The sequence below is a fragment of the Rhipicephalus sanguineus genome, chromosome 1 (assembly GCF_013339695.2).
Source record: "Rhipicephalus sanguineus isolate Rsan-2018 chromosome 1, BIME_Rsan_1.4, whole genome shotgun sequence".
NCBI lineage: Eukaryota > Metazoa > Arthropoda > Arachnida > Ixodida > Ixodidae > Rhipicephalus > Rhipicephalus sanguineus.
In genome coordinates, this window is record NC_051176.1 from 217,089,942 (window position 1) to 217,109,251 (window position 19,310).

General features: G+C 47.9%; 1 protein-coding gene across 1 annotated transcript in view; it reads left to right on the forward strand.

Annotated features, from left to right (window-relative positions):
• LOC119371946 (uncharacterized) overlaps positions 1-19,310 on the forward strand; it is a 231,328-nt gene that overhangs the window by 162,507 nt on the left and 49,511 nt on the right. Inside the window, exon 2 of the mRNA XM_037642396.2 lies at positions 7,678-7,865. Coding sequence (XP_037498324.1) covers positions 7,698-7,865 — 168 coding nt within the window. The 5' untranslated portion in view covers positions 7,678-7,697. The remainder of the gene's footprint in view (positions 1-7,677; positions 7,866-19,310) is intronic.

The window sequence follows — 19,310 nt, forward strand, 5'->3', positions numbered from 1 at the left end:
TCTCACGTAGCCGAAGTACATATTGCAGAGTGCACCGCTGTTCGTCGTACATATCGTAGTTCTCAAATGTGTTTGAGCTGAAGCGCTGAGACCAAATCATTGCATCTACCTGGAATAAAATAAGCTGTGCCGCTGTGCCTGCAGTAACACCTGAGACATACTCTACCTGGTGATTTTACTGCTTGCACAGCTATGTGGTATTCACATCAGTTAACCATCGAGCGATGCACCTAGCGTTGTTAGCGGGCGCACAGGGACAACCTTATGGCGGTGCTGATGACGTTTCTTCAACAGTTTACATAGGCGCAAGTTTGCCCTGTAATAAACGGCGAAACGTAAGGAAAACTGGCGTCAACAATAGCAACACGTAGCGTTGAGGCATACGCTGAGTGTGTGAGGCTTGTTGATGGGTGCCTAGGTCGTCAGGCCGCCAGTATACATCCATACGAAGTTTCTGGATTGTTGTGGTGCAACAAATCACTCAAAGTGAACCGCTGAACAGACGAACACTTCGCAAGGATGAGGTGACACGTAACCCATGATGCACATAAGATACGCCCGTCAACCGTATCAAGCCCCTGCCGTTACCGGTGACTCATCTGATACGTACCTGGGACAATATGACTTCATCAGTGTCCCGAACACACCCGCCGTGGCGGTCTAGTGGTTATGGTACTCGACCGAAGGTCACCGCGGCCGCATTTCTGATAGAGGTGAAAATCTTATAGAGTCCCGTGTACTTAGATTTAGGTGCGCTTTAAAGAACCCCAGGTGGTCGAAATTTCCGGAGCCCTCCACTACGGCGTCCCTCATAATCATATCGTGGTTTTGGGACGTAAGACTCAAACAATTATGTTATAGTGTCCCAAACATTAAGAGTATATTCGAGTGGTTGTTTCAGAGCGCTCTCGCTGTGCTACAAAAATATTAAGGCCACCCTGTGCTACTAGAACAGGCGAGTGAAATAGCGATAGGCTGGGCTCACTGACGTTTTTTGCAGCCTGCTTATGCTCTTATGAAGCGCTTGCTGTCTCCCACAAATTTTATGCTTCAAACTGCTGGAGCGTTTTTGAATGATCAGGCTCTGTACTAACAAAATAACAAACAAAAAAAAAACGAAGAATCTTAGATCTATTCGTAGGAGCAGATTCCAGTCGATCCTGAGGCTGCACTATAATTATTGTACTAAGCCAGCCAGCGGCAAAAAGGAGCTCCATACTCGCAAACTAAGAGCCTTTGTGAATACGGCCATTACAGATGCGCTGGTTCAGCCATGTTGCATTTTGCCTACATTCGAATTTGCTCCGAATTTGCTCGAATTTGCTTTCGAATTTGCATTCGAAAGCATTGTTTGTAGCGCGGCAGGCATTTTAGCCAGCGGTTTTGCCGCGCACACAGCAGTATCTGGCCCCTGGGATAAGCCCTGAGCTACATGCATACAGGGTGTAGCCAACAGGCGCAGGAGGCGACTTGACGTTACTGGTGACGCGGCTTCCCCGTTGCCTCGCACCCCCAGTTAACACTGCGAGTATAAGTTAATTCCGGGGTGAGTGCGTTCCGGCTTTTGGCACGCAATTCTGGAAATGATGTTGCGCTTCGTGACCGCCTAACTGAACGAAAGGGACTTATTAAGCAGTGTCCTACCATGTAACTGCTCTTTGTTATCGAACTAGAACGACGTTTCGATGACTTCTTTAGCTTCTATGTTGCTCTTCTCTTTAATAGAGAGAGAGTCCGCGCTCTCCTGTCGAGATATAACTTCAATCTGATATACCAGCTGCCACACTCGTATATACGGCTAAACACGGTGCGACCTGTGGCTTTGTTTTTTACCCATGAAAGCTGTTCTTTAGAGTAGCGAGGTCGCAAAACTCATGCTTGAAGTAGTGCTGACATCGGCGACGATGGCAAGCGAAGCCATACTGGCATGACGCGAGTCGGGCAGCTTACATAAGATAATTAATGAACGTTATTTTCGGTGTTATATTTGGTGCAGCGGCAGGCTTTTATTCAACCCCGGCCCCTTCACCGAATGATACATGTCTTAATTAATGCCTGCGAAAAAGTGACGCGCGGAGTAGCTTCTTGATCTACGCGTTAACATAGTCAAGTTCTGAGAGCGTGAGCTCTGCTGTCGAGCGTGGCCTTGACAGTATAGCCAAAGCACACGTTAGTATTCCCCTCTACTATAATAAATAAATAGCGTAAGATAAATAGCGAATCCCTTTAGAGGGATTAACAGATGGTAAACAAGAGAAGCATCAGTCTGGGGTGCTATGCAGGATGGCCCGAGTTTGGCGAAACTCAGAATCATTCCGAGCACTGGCGACACCCCTTTTTGAACGAGCTAACATTACGAAAAGGTGAAATCCATCCCTCAGCTCGCTGTGTTCCATTGGTTACGTTGGAACGCGGCGTCACGTCAAGGGCGGTCGACAAAGTTGGGTGGTGTTTTGAAACCAGAGGCATCTTCTTTCATTTGTTTGTCGTTCCACTGAGTGTAAAGCGCGCCCATGAAAGAAAAGTGTCAGAAACTTTTACTAACATTATTTTTTAGAGGTACAGGCTGTTTAAATTTCTTTTCAAGCGTTTAATGTCTGCACTAAGTATCCTTTAGAATAATCAGCACTGCGCCCCGCCACGGTGGTCTAGTGATTATGGCGCTCGACTGCTGACCCGAAGGTTGCGGGATCGAATCCCGGACGTGGCGGCAGCATTTTCGATGGAGGCGAAAATGTTTGAGGCCGGTGTACTTAGATTTAGGGGCACGTTAAAGAACCCCAGGTGGTCGACATTTCCGGAGCCCTCCACTACGGCGTTCCTCATAATCATATCGTGGTTTTGGGACGTTAAACCACAGATATTATTATTAAACTTTCGAAGATCCTGCTTCCAGAAACTTTTCCCTTGTGGCTCTGTTTATCGCTTCCCGACCTGCATGATAAAAGTTATCGCGCAGGGACAATTTATAGCCAAGTCTTCTTTCCTTCATTTAGACGCGTCAGCATTTCTTTGCTAACTCCTCACGCTTTTGTCTATCCTGCACCAGTGACGCCCGTGAACCCGAAAACGAGTGGCACCGTAAATGCGCATCGCGAGCAATCTGGCAGTTTGTTATGCTTCATAAATATTGGTTGTTCATCGCCGTGCGCATTGCAGTCACACACCGAGTAGGTCTCTCCTCTGCGAGATTCGCTCCCGAGTAGAATTCCGAAGCGCCATTCTCACGCAGCTTGCTCTCTGGGGAAACATCGCGCAGCAAAACAGGTCAACGAAACGAAAGAGAAGAGAAGCCACGAAATATACGGCACTCTTGTCGCGTCAGAGCGGTAGACGTGCGAGTCCTCGGGGCAGACAGAAGCGTATTTATTTTTTATGGTCCACCTTACTGTAGCAAAATGTAAATATTGCTGTTACGGAGCTCTTGCGTACGTGCGTACTGCAAGACTAGATCAGCAACGCCGACTGATATTGATTGAAATTATCCGTAAGAGCGTGCGCACGCATGGGCGCATGCGTGTTTGTGTTTGTGCGCGTGTTTGTGTTCTTGTGTGTTCTTGTGCGTTCTTGTGTGTTCCGTGTGTGTTCTTGTGCGCAATTTTGCTCAACCTGATATGCTCCTTACTGTAATTATCTATCAAACCAATTATGTAAAATAAGCGTATTACTTTTCATGCCGAGCGAAGATATGCATTATGCTGAGGAGTTTTTTAATCTTTTTTTTTTTACTACAAGTCACATTCAGAAACAGCGACAGGGCTAGATGTGACGGTAACGTGAAAGAGATCTAGATGTATTTCATGTTAAGAAACATATCAAATCAAAAGTGGTGAATTGCCGTTTGAAACGCCCCACTCGAAGATATGTTTCGAATAAGAAAATGATTCAAATCTTGGACCTATTTAAATCGAAAGTGAGCAAGATACATTCTAACCGATGGGCGTGATCCGCGAATATCTCGTGTCGCAATCAACCTACCTAAACGCCAACAGTCCTTTTAACGTTTGACCGGTTCCTCAGTTTTGGTCACGTTTGACGCTGGATCAGTTTTTGCTCAAAGGCGGCGCATTTGGACAACGGTGGAGATGAAGATGTTGAGGTCCATTCCAAGAAGAATAAGTTATTCTAGTCTATTCGCAGGTATTCATTACTTAGAAGACGACTTCTAGTTATTCCATTTACGAAAATAAATTTAAGTTTATCTGCAGAAATAGTAATAAGCTGCGGTGCCTCCGTTTTGGGACATTGCCGCAGAGATGTATTCGATGCGGTGTGTAATTTTATTCAATCTACAAGACGTATCCCATTTTAATCTCTACTTTGTTAATATTCTTACAGTAATTAAAATATGTTGAAATCTAACAATCTAAATTGAAATCAATTCCAAATTGTTCGGGTCAGACGAATACAGCTGTCTGGTCTGCCCAAAATTGCACAATCTTTTTAATACATTAGATGTCATTTTCTTTTTCTTTTGTTCTTTTTTTCAATCTTTTTCTTTAATTTAGTCTTCTATTTTTTATAATTATTATTATTATTACGCATTCTTGAAGGTATCAGAGAGAAGTTACGATACGCAGTCTTGGCCAATCCCCCAGAGTGGGTAAGTGCCATAATTTTAAGGAAACAAACAAACTATTCGCGCCGCCTAAAGATAGCAAATGGCCGCGGCTGCATTTTCGATGGCGGCGAAAATGTTTGAAGCCCGTGTACTTAGATTTAGGTGCACGTTAAAGAACTCCAGGTGGTCGAAATTTCCGGAACCCTCCACTACGGCGGCCCTCATAATGTTATCGTGGTTTTGGGACGCTAAATCCCAGATATTATTATTATTATTAAAGATAGCAAATGCTACACCGTCCTCCGTGGCCGGGATAGCTCCTGGAACCTCAAGTTTAGCAGCGGAGCGCCATAACTACTGAGCTGCCAAAGCGGCTAAAAAATCAGTTTTCTGTTATAAAGGAAAGTCCTTTTTTTCGCACTGCTTTCGTAGTATGTCCTTTGCTTTACAGAGCGCTCCCACACACGGGTCCAGAAATAGCGGCTATCATAACGCCCCGTGACGAGGTTCTGAAATGCATCGTTTTTAGCATTAGCGAGCCATGCAGCCTATTTTCCTGTTTTTCCTACTCATTTACGGCGAACGGCTACTGCTTGTTCCCACTGTTGTGAGAAAGATTTCGCCTATTCGTGTTGGCGCCCGCGCGGCTATTTCCTCGCTCATTGACGTCAAGACTAAGCAATTACGCTCAGCGTAGCACTCTCGTAGTTTCACAGAAGGAATGGAGCTTCTAGGAACGTGACGCAGGCGCTAGCCTATATATAATCTGCGAAAGCGTGCAGCGAAAAATCCGCCTTCGCCGTTCCGTCGAGCACGTGGCTCTGCGGTGCAGGCCCCGAGCGTGAACTGTCGCTGGGGCCTGAGCGCATTTATTTCCCCCGAGAAGAGTGCGCTGCAATAGGAAGGGAGATTGAGAAAAACATGTCTTCATTATGCGGTGTCAAACAAGGCTGCATGCCCGGGGAATAAACAAAGCACCAGAGACACGGGAAGCAATTTGACGCTGCAACGGCGCTGCTTTTCACCGCCGCCGCCTTTGGCTCGCCGAGGGCAACGGAAGGGTCGACGGCAGGCAAATAGTGTCGCGGAGTGCGGCGGAGACCGTCTCCACTGGGCGCGCGACGCTGAGTCCGGCGGTTGCGAGGCACGAGCGCAAACACCAAAAGTGCTTCAAGTGAAGGTTGTGCAAAGCGACAAGGGAACACTCAATTCGAAAAAACGGCCGCGTATTTCTTGCAAGTCTGACGACATACCACCCAAGAGATATGGAAACGGCTCGCTTGTTGACACGGCCAGACGCGCGGGGCTGGACGACTGCGCGCGGTGCGACTGTTACTCCATGGCATCAACGCCTTACAAGTTTTTTTTATTCTGTGCTGTCTCACTCTGCTGCGCGGTTTTTATTTTACGGCTAAGCTGTTTGGGCACTCAGACACGACTAAGAACGAGGTTTGTGTGCACGACGGGGGGAGGGGGGGGGGTTTGTATGCGCATACGTGTATTTGTCTTTGCGTATGCACGTGTGTTCGACGAATCGGTGTTTCTTTGCGTGCTGGCTATATACTGCTTCTGATGTGCCGCGTACCATAACTTCTGTGAACTCTATCTCTCCCGCACGTAGGCGCATGTGCGTGCGTTTAGTTCAAGGTACTTTCCAGGCTACCTTTTCAAAACTGGCTCAAATTTTCTGGAACTTATATTATGCTATAGTGTAAGTGTTATGAAACATAACGAACAAATTATGTGCAATTGGTGCGCAGAAATTTTTACATACTTCATCCCTAAGAAATTTGAAAAATGCCACTTCCAACATTCGTTGAACATCGCCGAAATGTATTGCTTTAATTTCATAGAGAGCATTTAAGCGAAAAATTATATCTGAAAAGAGCGGCTGAGTTTCGATAAGTTCCAATTAACGACGTCGAGAAAGAACTTGCGCCTGATAACAAGCTCATTTACGGCACTTCTAGTAAACTATTGCAAACTGCGCAAATTTAGGAAAAGGACAGCACGAAAGAAGACACACAAAAAGCCGATAGAGCGCGAACTACCAACTGATTTATTTCACGTAGGGCGTTGCAATATAGATGTTCACGAAGACGACAAGTGCGCAGGCGCGACTAATTAGAAAAAAGCACTTCGTACTAATATCGCTCCTTTGTTTTCCGCTGCTTCGTTAAACCAATGTTTTGGTCATGAAAAACTTACAGCGCTTCGTCATCACTTCCCTGCTGCATCAAAGCGATGTTTTCGTATTTACGAAAGCGATACTTTAACGCAGTCTTATGGTTACACTGATGCATCTCAGTGAAAGGGGTCACTGTTTATATTAAATGTGGACGAAAGTTCAAGCACCTCAAGTCGGCCTCACCAAGTAGCGCTGAAAGTTCGCATGCGGTACTTTAGTTCAGTACTACAAGTTGTGATCCCGTCCGTGTCAAATATTGCTGTGCATCAAATAACTACGACGTTCTGTACGTGTGTACTGTACAGCGGGAGTTTCGCAGCGTGTGCCAAGGAGCAGTAGTGATTTCGTACACTGAATGATACCTAGCGGCTACTACGAGGCGAACAGCGATACTTACATCTCCCTCTAGCAGCACAGGTGTCTGTACGTGTGTTGCTGTCGCTGACGCTTACTTCTCGAAGCTAGGATATGACAGACGCATACGTGTGCGAGGCTTGCAAAGTTTTAGGGACCGGATTTAACAATTCGTGGTAACGCCATCGTCCGTAGATAGCTCCTATGATTTACTCGTTCGTGCCGGAGCAATTGAGTTGCGCGAGGCTCACCTCGCCTCGGTCGTCGTAAACCTGCACCACGCCCTAAACGTGAGCGCTGCGCCGTGTGTCTACCGAAATGTTGCGTCATGGTTCTTCCATGCTCCCAAGGACTACTTGCGCATAGGTTTACGGTCAGTTGGGAAACGGCGGGCGGTTTATGTATGGTTGGTCGTCTATTCACATTTTGCTATTAGCATTATTTTTTTTTTTGTTCTTGATCGTTCTTTACTCGAATTTTTTTTCACGTCCTGCCATGATTTACGGGGTGCTGTGCCACTCCTAATCAAGATCCGTATTAACGATCACGTGTGACGCCACCTTTGCGTGCGCAGGCTGTGGCTGGCACGGCGGGATGGCGCTCCTGTACCGCTTCACCCGACTCAACGATCGCTCCAACACGGGTGTGTTCACCTTCATCGCGACGCGGTCCGTCACACGAGACCTGCACCGGGACGCCACCACCAAAGACTTTCCTTTCGCTTACCACCGATGGGCCGTCTCCTTCGTCCGCACCGACAAGGTGAGCTTCATACTGGCACCCTTCTTTTTACGCATAAACGTGATTGATTAACCCAGAGGCAGCGGTGATCCACTCGCTGCTGGACGGTTACTGTACCTTCCACCAAATTATGTGGGCAGGATAATAGCTTTATTTCAGAATCAATCAATCAATCAATCAATCAATCAATCAATCAATCAATCAATCAATCAATCAATCAATCAATCAATCAATCAATCAATCAATCAATCAATCAATCAATCAATCAATCATATTCGATATATTTCGTACTGCTTCTCAGGGATCTCAAGAGAAGTGGACTCGTTCATAGAAGTTGCGTAAGGAAGGTCAGTCGACATAAGTACCGGTTGGCTAATGGTATTCTGTCGTTGGTGAAAGGGGATAAATAGAATAAAAGGCTACAGGTATGTGTATGGTCTGAATGTGGGCTTGATTTGAATGTGGATTGATATTAAGTATTAGACGAAGTGTGTTATCCAAAATCAGAAATTGTGAAAATCTGTTATTCTAAGCGACTCTGGCAAAGCTCTCGACAGTTGCATTCATGTACAGATATCTTAGCTATTTGTATTCACGCACTATCTTTTTTTTGTATATCCGTTCAGCTTAGCATCTTTTATTAAGGCGAAAGCCTTAAGTGCCTCATCAGACGCTGGCCTTGAAAAACGCGTACTGCGGTGCAGAAACTCACGTGACCTCTCAAGTGGGGCGTCAAAAAACAGAGTTTGAGCCAGAATCGAACCCAGGCATTCTGTGTGGCAGTAAAATGTCCTAACAGAATGTCACACCAGTGCTTGAAACACCTTTGGAAAAAGACGCTATTCATGTGTCACGTGGGGTGAGGAGTCACGTTAGCATGGCGTAATACTGCGTGGCAAAAGCGTAGACTCGGCCCAGGCGTCACACCACGTGAATGGCGTAACGAGTGAGGGGTGTAAAGCTTCCCACCCATTACAGAGGGCTCAGTAATAATTCATCAGCAGAAGCAGCCGCATCATTTACAAAATGTTCAGCTACGTAGGTGCATACATTGCCTTACAGACGCATAGTTTGTGCTCCTATAAGGTCTGCACACTTCTTAAAAAGATACACAAAGAGAAAAGTGCTCGCATGAGGCGTTCAAAGGGTCTATTTAATGAAAAACATATGCACTTGCTCGTTGGGGCTCATTTCTATTGCAGTAGCGCACGAGAAGGCGCATTCGCCTTCTTGTGTTATAAGGGTGCAACACCTTCCGAAATTTTCGCGTTCTTGTTTGCTCATGTTTCTCATTATCTCCCATTTCTGATGGCAATGTCTGGCAAGCAGATCCTTCCTAGAACATAAACGAGAATCGAAGCTGCATGTATGTCTTCAAATGGGCCTAAGAAAAGAAATCGGATAGACGAAGGGCCTTTTTTGGGATTTGCGAGCAAGAATACGTGGAAATAAGATCATGTGGGCAAGCTGGAAAATTAAAACTCTGCACTAAAGAACACAGGGGAGGAGTTCTGCAGAAGGGCCGAGTCGCTGTGCTTGTACAGCTCGGAGACCATGAATTAAGCGCGAGAATGTGCGAAATAAGCAGCGAACCAGCTCCTACAGTGGGAAAATCAAAGGCATACCATTGAATGCGAAGGAAACACCCTCGCTGTAGCATGAATTGTGGCATACTTGACGCACCCTTCGTGGATGGTGGTGTGCAAGCTTTCCATCGGGTTAGGATTACGGGTGATGCCGATAATCCCAATATTGTGGTACGGTTCACACACGCAAGGCTAAGCGTGGCTGTTTTCTCGAGAATGATGAAGTTGAATAAATGTTAATTTTCGAAGCAGTATACCGGGGCAAGCCCCGATTCGGTGGGAGGTTTCCTCATTCCACGAACCCTCTGGGCTTCGCTGCCTCCTTGGACCTGGTGGCGAAAGACAGAAAAAAAAATCTGGAACCCAACACTTAAGTTTATGCCATTGAGCACTCAAGTCCAGGCATTAAACTGTTGTTTGAAGCGGTGAGCGGCAAAAAGAAGCCCCCTGCCTCCAAGACGACCTTGTCCAAGACTATGTCGGGGTGTGCGAGAGCAAGCACTCTGCACCTATAGTATACCTGCGCTTTGTACCCGTAGTTGTACCTCAGCAGCTAATGACAATGCACTGCTGAAGGCAAAAAATCACAGCATATCCACGGAGTGAATGATGATGAGTGGGCGAAGCTGCGGAGGTTCATCGGTAAACCGTGAATCTTCCGTGAATTCTGCCCAGTACATCATCACCGACGTGAGATCGGGCGCGTTTATACTCAAGGTTCGATGAGTTATGACGACTTGCAGCTCACTTTAATTTTACATGTACGCTGTGAATTTTGATTGTTTAGAAAACCATTGCTTTAGAAAACATCTGGCGTCTTTCGTTAAGCAGCTGGCGTCTTTTCGTTTTGCTTTAGAAACATCTGGCGTTCTTTCGTTGGTTTATTTCATCAATCAACGGCGTTTTGAACAAAATTTTTATTGTTTAATCACGCACAGGAGAAATCTCACCAGGCACTACCTTGGAGGTAAACAACGGCTGCTAATGGGAATGAGAGACAGAAGAAGTCGGCTTTTAGCTAACACTTACACTTCTACTTCTACTAACGTCTCCTACTGGAACATGCCAATGGCTGCTAATGGGGAATGAGAGACAGAAGAATTCGGCTTTTAGTTAACGCGCACGCTGCGAATTTTTTATTGTTCAACAACGCACAGGAAAAATCTCCCACCGGCACCACCTTGGAGGTCAAAGCGTAAGACTGGTTACGCACTACGACTACGACTACGAGGGACGAACGGGTGCCGCCTTAAGGAGCTTCGCCCCTAAAATGTTCTAAAAGCCGAGTGAGTTCAAGATTGTAAACGTTTTTGTCCGACTTAGCACAACAAGTATTAACATAATAACATAGACGTTTCGTGGTTCATCCGTCGCGACACATCGGCTTGCAGCAACAACCGCGGCCCCCTACCGGACGTTTACAAAGATCTATGTCACAGGTGGATTGGGCGACCTCCGCTCATTTGTTGCCAGTGTATACTGAGGATGCCAGCTGCATAGGTGGCGAAGCGTCTATGTTATTTTGTTAATCCTTCACTAGAAGCGATATTTGGGCTAGTTGGTGTTAATCCATTACGTAAGAACAACAGCGCTAAAAAAGACAAGGTCCAGGAAAGACACGACTGAGGCGCTGACTCTCAACTAAAAAAGTCACAGTTTCCCCGCAAGGGCGAAGCAATGAATGATGCGATAGCAACAAATTGTAGCGTTAAACGAAGTGAGGCTGGCAGCTAACTATTTTGTACGCTGGTGTAAGACGCTGGTGTAAAACGCTGGTGTAAGAGAATGCGGCCGCTCCAGGGAAAGATGCTCTTTCCGCATAGTCACATCGCGTTGAGGGCGCATCACGTAGAAGGGGTATACGAGCCGCCAGCTGATGGCTCCTTAGATAGCGCGCGCGCGCCAGCGATCGCGACCGCGCCCTTAGAATCAAATTTGATGTTTTAAGGCGCGAATAAGACACGGACGAAGAATAGGAACACACACACGGAGCTGAATGACAGGCTAAGACAGCATAATAATAGCGTCAGAAATGGCAGAGAGGGCCACCTCGCGATACTGCCGGGATTGTCATTGCGTTCCGGACTTTAGCGCCTGCGCGGTAGTCGGCCGAAGTCCTGATAAATCAGTACGACTAATTATTGAGGCTAAGAAAATAATCGAATCAGGTGATCTATGCGTCAGCGTTGCCTCCATTTCATTATCGCCAAAAGAGTTACGCACTTGAATGCGACTGCGCATTGAGGCACGATGACGGCGCGCGTGGTGTATAAATATGTTCTGTGCTCTTTCGAAAGAAATCTACGTTGAAAGTTGGCGCTCCGTGTGTGTGTTCCTATTCTTCGTCCGTGTCTTATTCGCGCCTTAAAACTTCAAATATGTTAAACCAACAAGCCCAGTCTGCCATTCTTAGAATCAAAGTTGAAAGTTTCTGCTCGAGCGACCCCCCCCCCCCCCAAATTCGCGTCTTTTCATACTCGTTCAAAACGGGCGGGGCGTTTCCTGTCTGCTTCACAGCAGGCCTCCCAAGCGGGGTAATGTCATCGCATGCGCCCTCCAAGCGACGGAAGTGGGCCGGCTCGTTTCATCTCTGCTTCGGCCGCGTTCGTCGCCCCCGCTCGCGCACTTTTACCCGCGGTAGAACATACGATGCGTGGGGGGATCTTATCAATTTAGAGTTTATACGGGATATGACGGCGACGGCGACATAAAAAGCCACCGACCTAGTCACACGACAAGCCATAGCCATAGCCATGATTAGGTATTTTTATTGATCCTGATTACTCTGTTGCGCAGATGCTATGGCTTGTCATGCGTGCAGGTCAGAAGTTTTTATATGTTTTGCATGTGCCTTCGAATAAATTTTCATTTGAGAGTCAGCGCCTGTGTCGTGTCTTTCCTGGCCCTTGTCTTTGTTAGCGCTGTTGTTCTTACATAATTGTTAATCCTTGTTGTGTTAAGTCGGAATGAACCTTTTACAAGCACTGTTGAAGGCAAGGTCGAGCGTTTGATTGCCGGTCGAGGCATCTGCATGTATATGAACGTGGAAGGCAAGAAGTCTACGGTGTTAGAGAATCACGCCGAGAAACCTAGGTGATAACATAATTCAATGTCGGTTCTCTTGAGGCTCACGTGTAGGTTCAATGACGGTGAATTGAAACGGTTATGTAAAGTGTTATAAAATTATCTGCATTTTGTCTCTGACGTGATAGCGGGAAAGGCTGCATAATATTTCAGAATATCCGTAGTTGTCTGGTTAGTTGAAGGTATAGTCGAAGCGAGTAAAATGGGCATGTGCAGAGCAACAATATATCCATGAAGGCCCGAAAAGAGTGCATCCGTTCAGTAACACAGCGAGTGTGTTTTCCCGCGGGAGAGAGACAGACAGAGAGAGAGCAAAGGAAAGGCAGGTGGGCTAACCAGATTGAACGTCGTTTGCCACCCTACAATGGGGAAGGAAGAATCAAGCAAAGATGATAAGAGGGAGAAGGAAAGGAAGGACAAGCGGAAACACATCGGCGCCGATCAAGTCTACTTTCTCTTATTTTGCACCAACAACGGGCTCAGAGCTTACAGTCTATCAGAGGCGCCCTGTTAACTACATGCATACCTAACCAGTGGGTCACATTCAGTAATTAAAAGGCGGCCCTGAAAAGTGTGCAATCAAGCTTACTTAATCCACGCTCCTCATGAGCAGCTGGTACCTGAGATCGAGGAATCTCACCGGGGCGCTTCCAAAAACGAGCACATAATAAAAGCTCATTGGTAGACTGGTCACTCTACCATCATCGGCAACGAAATTGCCCATGAATCAGAGCGTTCCGCCCACCAAGTCGAGCAAGTGACTGTGCCTTAAGGCCTCGTGTTGCGAGGCAACTTCTCATACTTTCTCGCAAAAATTAATTAAAAGACAGGAATTCACCGCAATGTGCGAACTTGTGCCCGCACCCCTTTGACCCTCCGTGCGCCTTCGACTACCGTCGCGTCTTTAGATAGACGACACGCAGCTTACTGTACGGCACCTACGGCTGAGCGCCCTCAGTACGGACGTCTGCTCTTTGCATATCAGCATAATGGATATCGCTTTGTGCAGCGTTTCTGAATGCGACGACTTCTCAAATTCCGATTTACAGCCCTTCTTTGGTCAATGAATGACCAACGTCGCGTGTCGTTTTGATTATTTATGTGTGTCCCAGATAACGTTATCCAAGGTGTTTTATTTTTTTTATTATGATTTTATTATTGATCAAGTCACTGGTGGACAAACGTAGCACTATTGGCGAAAGTGACGCATGTGGTGCTGCGGGCAACAAAAGCATAGTTACATTTTTTTAAAGAATCTGCGAGCGGATGTGGTTGCGTTTCCTGGAGTCAACCATAGTACTAACCTAGTATATGCGCTCCCTTTAACATTCTTCAGAAAGTCGAATTCGGCGCTCTATCTTCGCGCCAGCAAGTGGTCGAAGCGCGCTGTATTCTTCACAGCAAGCGGAAAATTATGGACCCTGCTGGCACTGAGAACGCGTAGAAAATAATATAACAAACAATGAACATAAATATAGGAATCGAAAAGTGCATGTGATGCTTTTTAACGCTTTACGTTCACTTAGTTCTCTGGAAGTCATATGCAAGTAGTTAAAGGCGGCTGCAAGTTGTCGCACGAAAGGTGGCGATAAGCGCAAGAAATGTTACGCTCATTCACGACAGCTCGGAGACGCCACCACTCTGCATGCTGTGTGCTTAGAACGATAAAATGAAGCTCTGCTGGCGGGCCGAGCATAAATCAAACACTTACTTAAAAATAAGTTTCGTTTCCGTTTTGAATTATGGCACTGCAAAATTATGCGCTACAGAAACAACACTATAAGGATATATGCTTTGGCCCCCGGGGGCGAAAGATTAATGATCCTTTAACGCTCTCGTGTTGTCTGGTTGCCCATATGGGGCCCAGTCGGAGCATAGTGCTTAGATCATAAGTCGCTGAACGAGTCTCGTGTCACTTTTTCATCAAGAACGTTGATAAAGGAGCTCATTTTTATGCTTATTTTGATGTATGCTTACCTTTATTAGAACAAGGAGCCCCAATAACTTCGGATCGATCCGGAGCCCGCCATTTCCAATTTGTATGTTAATTTCGGACATTAAAAGGAATGAATCGATAAATAAACCCACCAATAAATTGACAAAAAATAATGCGTGAAGCGCGAGTATTGGGCAATACCTGAAACGAAGTTGTAGTGGAGGGACGACATTAATTACGTACAACTAATGGCGATGCGTATAATTGGGTTCCCTTTCACCCCATGTAACGTGCAATTATGGGAAGTGCTTATGTGTGTGCACTGCAAAGCTCGCAACTAACTCCTATATCGCTTGTATCGCATTGCAACAAGCGTGTCACTACATGTGTTTCTATGCCGCTGTGTCACTATGTCGCATTCCGAATGGCTAAGTTATAGAAGGTCTTTCCCTGCCAATTTTCTTGTGCTACTTCAGAGCGCAGTAATCCGCCCTGCCAAGATTGCCTCTTGGTATTTCAGTATTTACAAATTTTAAAGTTAACAACATGAAATAGTTCCTGCATCACGTAATATTTGCCATCAGCGCAGTGGATTTCAGCCAATTAGCTAGATTGCGAAAAATATCGGTGGTACCTCACGATAGCTCGTAAAGAAGGACGTGGTGTTAGTCTTGGAAGCTTACCATACGCATCAGTCGAAGCTTAAAATAAAGTCCATAAAACACCCCGTGTAGGGCGGAAATTTATTAAATTGAAAACAAAAGAAAAATGCTTTCATATCTGTCACGTTTTCCAAATTTGGACTACGTAGTTTGGTGGTAAAAAATTAAGGAATATCGCCTATGATTCAGCAAGTCAATACTATCTGTTTCATAATGCCGCATGGTCGTGTGAGCCCCCTCAGGTAGAAGAGGACAAAGAAGTTCGGACTGAGCCGCTTCTTGGCCTAACCAGCCCAACGCGCAGAACAACGCAAGGTTCTCGTCATAAGTGTGACAAGATTGGTGGAGGAGCTGGGTACGACGACTCACGACTCACCCCATGCACAAGACCCCGCCCGGTAGCCGAAACACAAGCCCTGTGCCCGTGAACACTCCAGTTCACAGAGCAAGCCGCCGCCAACGAGGCTTACCACCGGAGGCACCGGAACAGCCTACTGACGCAGGGACTATGACTTCACCTCAAGCGGCCATGGAAGTTCCTACGTCTTCTACGCCGATCTACTGCACCGTTCAGAATCCACTGATGCCTAGTCCCTTTCACGGAGAGCTGTTTGAAGATGTAGATGACTGGCTGAGTGAGTTTGAACGTGTCGCAGCGATCAATTACTGGGATGACGCCGCAAAGCTCCGCAACGTCTATTCCTGCTTAAAGGACGGCGCCCGAACATGGTTCTTGAACAGAGATGATGTCTTGACATCCTGGCGCGAGTTCCAGCATCGCCTCTTGGAGACCTACAGGAGCCCCGACCGCCGCGAACGTGCTGAACGTGCACTGCACGCACGCATTCAGATGCCGAACGAGACCGTCACGATGTACGTGGAGGACATGACACGGCTTTTCAAGCGAGCGGATCCTGCAATGCCAGAAGAAAAAAAGCTGCGCTATCTTATGCGAGGTGTGAAGGAGCAGCTTTTTGCTGGTCTGGTGCGGAGTCCTCCAAAGAGTGTAGCCGAGTTTCTGACTGAAGCCGCAACGATGGAGAAAGTACTTCATCAGCGGTCTGCCCTATTCGACCGGCAAGTGAATACCGCATCGTCTCCCGAATTTCGCGCCACCCTTGGGAGCAACAGCACTGAATGGATTCGCGAAATCGTTCGCTCTGTCGTCCGCGAAGAAATGCAGAAGCTGTACGGGCCGAGACAACCCGAGGTAGGCTCCATCGCCAGTGTTATCCGGGACGAGGTCCAGCAGGTGCTGCACAACCGTCACTATCAACCGATGCCTACCAATGTGGAACCGGCTCCTGTGTCCACTGATATTCGGAGCCGTACGTATGCCGAAGCCTTGCGCATGCCGGCCTCTTCCTTGCCGGTCGCTAGCCCCGCAGTCCCGATCCAGATGATGCCGCCAGTTGCAATTCAATCAGCACACGCTGGTTTGGACATCGACGGTCGCCGTGCACCTACGCGGAAGTCTGATCTCTGGCGTACGTCGGACAGAAGACCTCTCTGCTACCATTGCGGTGAGGCCGGTCACATCTACCGCGAATGCCCGTACCGACAGCTGGGACTGCGCGGTTTCGCCATTAATTCGCCTCGTCCCCAAGTTGGTCAGAGGCCAAGGGAAATTGAAGTGTGGCATACTTTTCTTCTTCTTCTGGCACGACGCACTTGGGACATAAACTAGTAGTGGGTAGTCTGCTGTGGAGAAGGAAGAAGTAGTTGGAACAATGGCGGAGATACAATAATAAACCGCGCTGTGTTTTCGGAACCGCGTTTCAGTGTGCTATATTTATTGGTGACCCGGACTACGAACGCGACCTTCCATGGAGCAGCGTGAGCATCTCGACGGCCTCAGCCCTGGTACCGCTGCCACTGCACCTGGCCATGTACCCTCTTCCGGCGTTGTTGGAGGTACTACTACCATAACGCTACCACAGCTGTGGCTTGCCGATCCCTCCTTATGGTTCATTCAAGTCGAGAACAAGTTCCGCATTCATCGCATCACGTCAGAAGTTCGCAAGCATGAGCTCCTCGTTGAAGCGTTGCCGCCACAGGCAATGGCCGAAATACGCGACATCCTCGTGGGCCCGCCTGGTGACACTCCATATACGACAGTCAAACAGGCTCTTCTTCACCGACTCGTTCCGCCTAAGCATCGGCGCATTCAGCAACTTCTGTGCAACGAAGAGCTCGGGGACCGCCGTCCCACACAGTTTCTACGTCACCTGCAGCACCTGCTTGGGGACCAGCCGGACGGCTTAGAAACATCCATACTACGTGAGTTGTTTCTACAGCGTCTTCCACCTACCGTGCGAATGGCTCTTGTCCCAGCTCAGGATAAGACGCTGTCGGAGCTGGCAGAAATGGCCGATGACATGATGGACGTTGCTCCGGCAGTCATAAACGCTGCCCACACCTCTCCGATTTCTGAAGCAGATTCCCTTCGAGAAACGGTAAAAGATCTCGCAGCTGAAGTCGCTAACTTGCGTCTGCAATTGCTGAGCATTCATAACTTAAATGACCATCCTCGTCCACACCGACCATCTCTCACGTCGCCTGCTCCGCAACGGCCCCTCCACCAGCCCGAGCACCGCTTTTCACCGCAGAACACATGCTACTATCACCGGCGTTTTCGTGCCGCGGCTCGCAGATGTGTGCCACCCTGCTCATGGCGCATGGGAAACGCTCCGGCCGATCGTCAGTAACAGCGGCGGGCGATCAAGGCCAAGCATCAAGCCGCCTCTTCCACATCACCGACAGAACCACAGGTCTTCGCTTGCTGGTGGACACTGGAGCAGAAGTCAGCATAATTCCAGCGTCCAAAACTGACCGGCGTCTCCGCGAGAAGTCTACTCCTTTACAAGCGATCAATTCTTCGGTCATCGCAACTTACGGACAGAAGTCTCTGACCCTTGATCTCGGTCTCAAAAGGAAACTTCAGTGGTTATTTTGGATAGCAGACGTACGCTACGCAATCTTAGGCGCCGATTTCTTAAGGCATTTTCATCTGCTCGTGGATATGAACCGCTGTCGCCTGGTGGATAGCTATACCGGCTTATCGGTCAATGGTTTTCTGTCACGCGCTACGGCCCTAAACCCCACTTTCGTGAAACCGCCTACGTCACCATATACAGCTCTGCTCAACGAGTTTCCGGAGATTACAACGCAGTCTAAACTAGTAGTGGGTAGTCTGCTGTGGAGAAGGAAGAAGTAGTTGGAACAATGGCGGAGATACAATAATAAACCGCGCTGTGTTTTCGGAACCGCGTTTCAGTGTGCTATAGAAGAATACCTCGCCCAGCAACGTGTACCCTTCGCACGACGTCAATCGCGGTCACCATCTCCACGGCGACCCGCAGCCATTGGGCCACGTTTCGGGGCGACGGCACGGGGACGTTCTCCAAGCCCTCGTCGGGAAAACTGAAGGCAGCGACCTTCGGGGGCGAGGTCGCTGGGACTCAAAGTGCGGAAGACCTCCCATCGACGCTTGCGCGAAACGCCGAGGACATTAAATCCCCGTTTGAGTGCAGTGCCAGAGAAACGCCGGAATCTACATCTGAACACAGTGACCGAGTCTCGCTCGACATTCCTGTGCTGATAGACGGTCTTCAGGTCAGCGCATTGGTGGATACGGTGCAGACTATTCATTATTAGCGGAAAACTGGCCACTAGTCTTAAGAAAGTGATGACGCCATGGAATGGAACACGTATTCGCACAGCTGGAGGAACATGTTGTTACACCATTGGGGTCCTGTCCGCAAGAGTGAAAATACGTGCGTCACATTTGTGGTGACCTGCCTCGTCCTCCGCGACTGTTCTCGTCAGCTCATCCTCGGCATGGACTTCCTTCGCGAGAACGGCGCGATTATAAACCCCGCGAACGAATGGTGACCTTCTGCGACGCAACGCGCCAACAGATCGAGACGCCGATAGGCTGTCGTAGACTGCGCTGCGTGTTGCTGACGAAGCGTGACGCTGCCATCACGAGCGACTGCTTTCATAGAGGGTCATTGTGAAGATCTCCGAGACGGTGACGCGGTCGCCGAGAGCAACCTATCACTCTTGCTGCTTCAAGGTGTGTGCGCAGCCCGAAGTCTTGTGCGTGTTCGTGACGGACGGTCACAGATACTTGTGAAGAATTTCAACTTCGAGCACCGGCATTCTTTCCGCGCACCACTGTGGCCTATGGAGACCC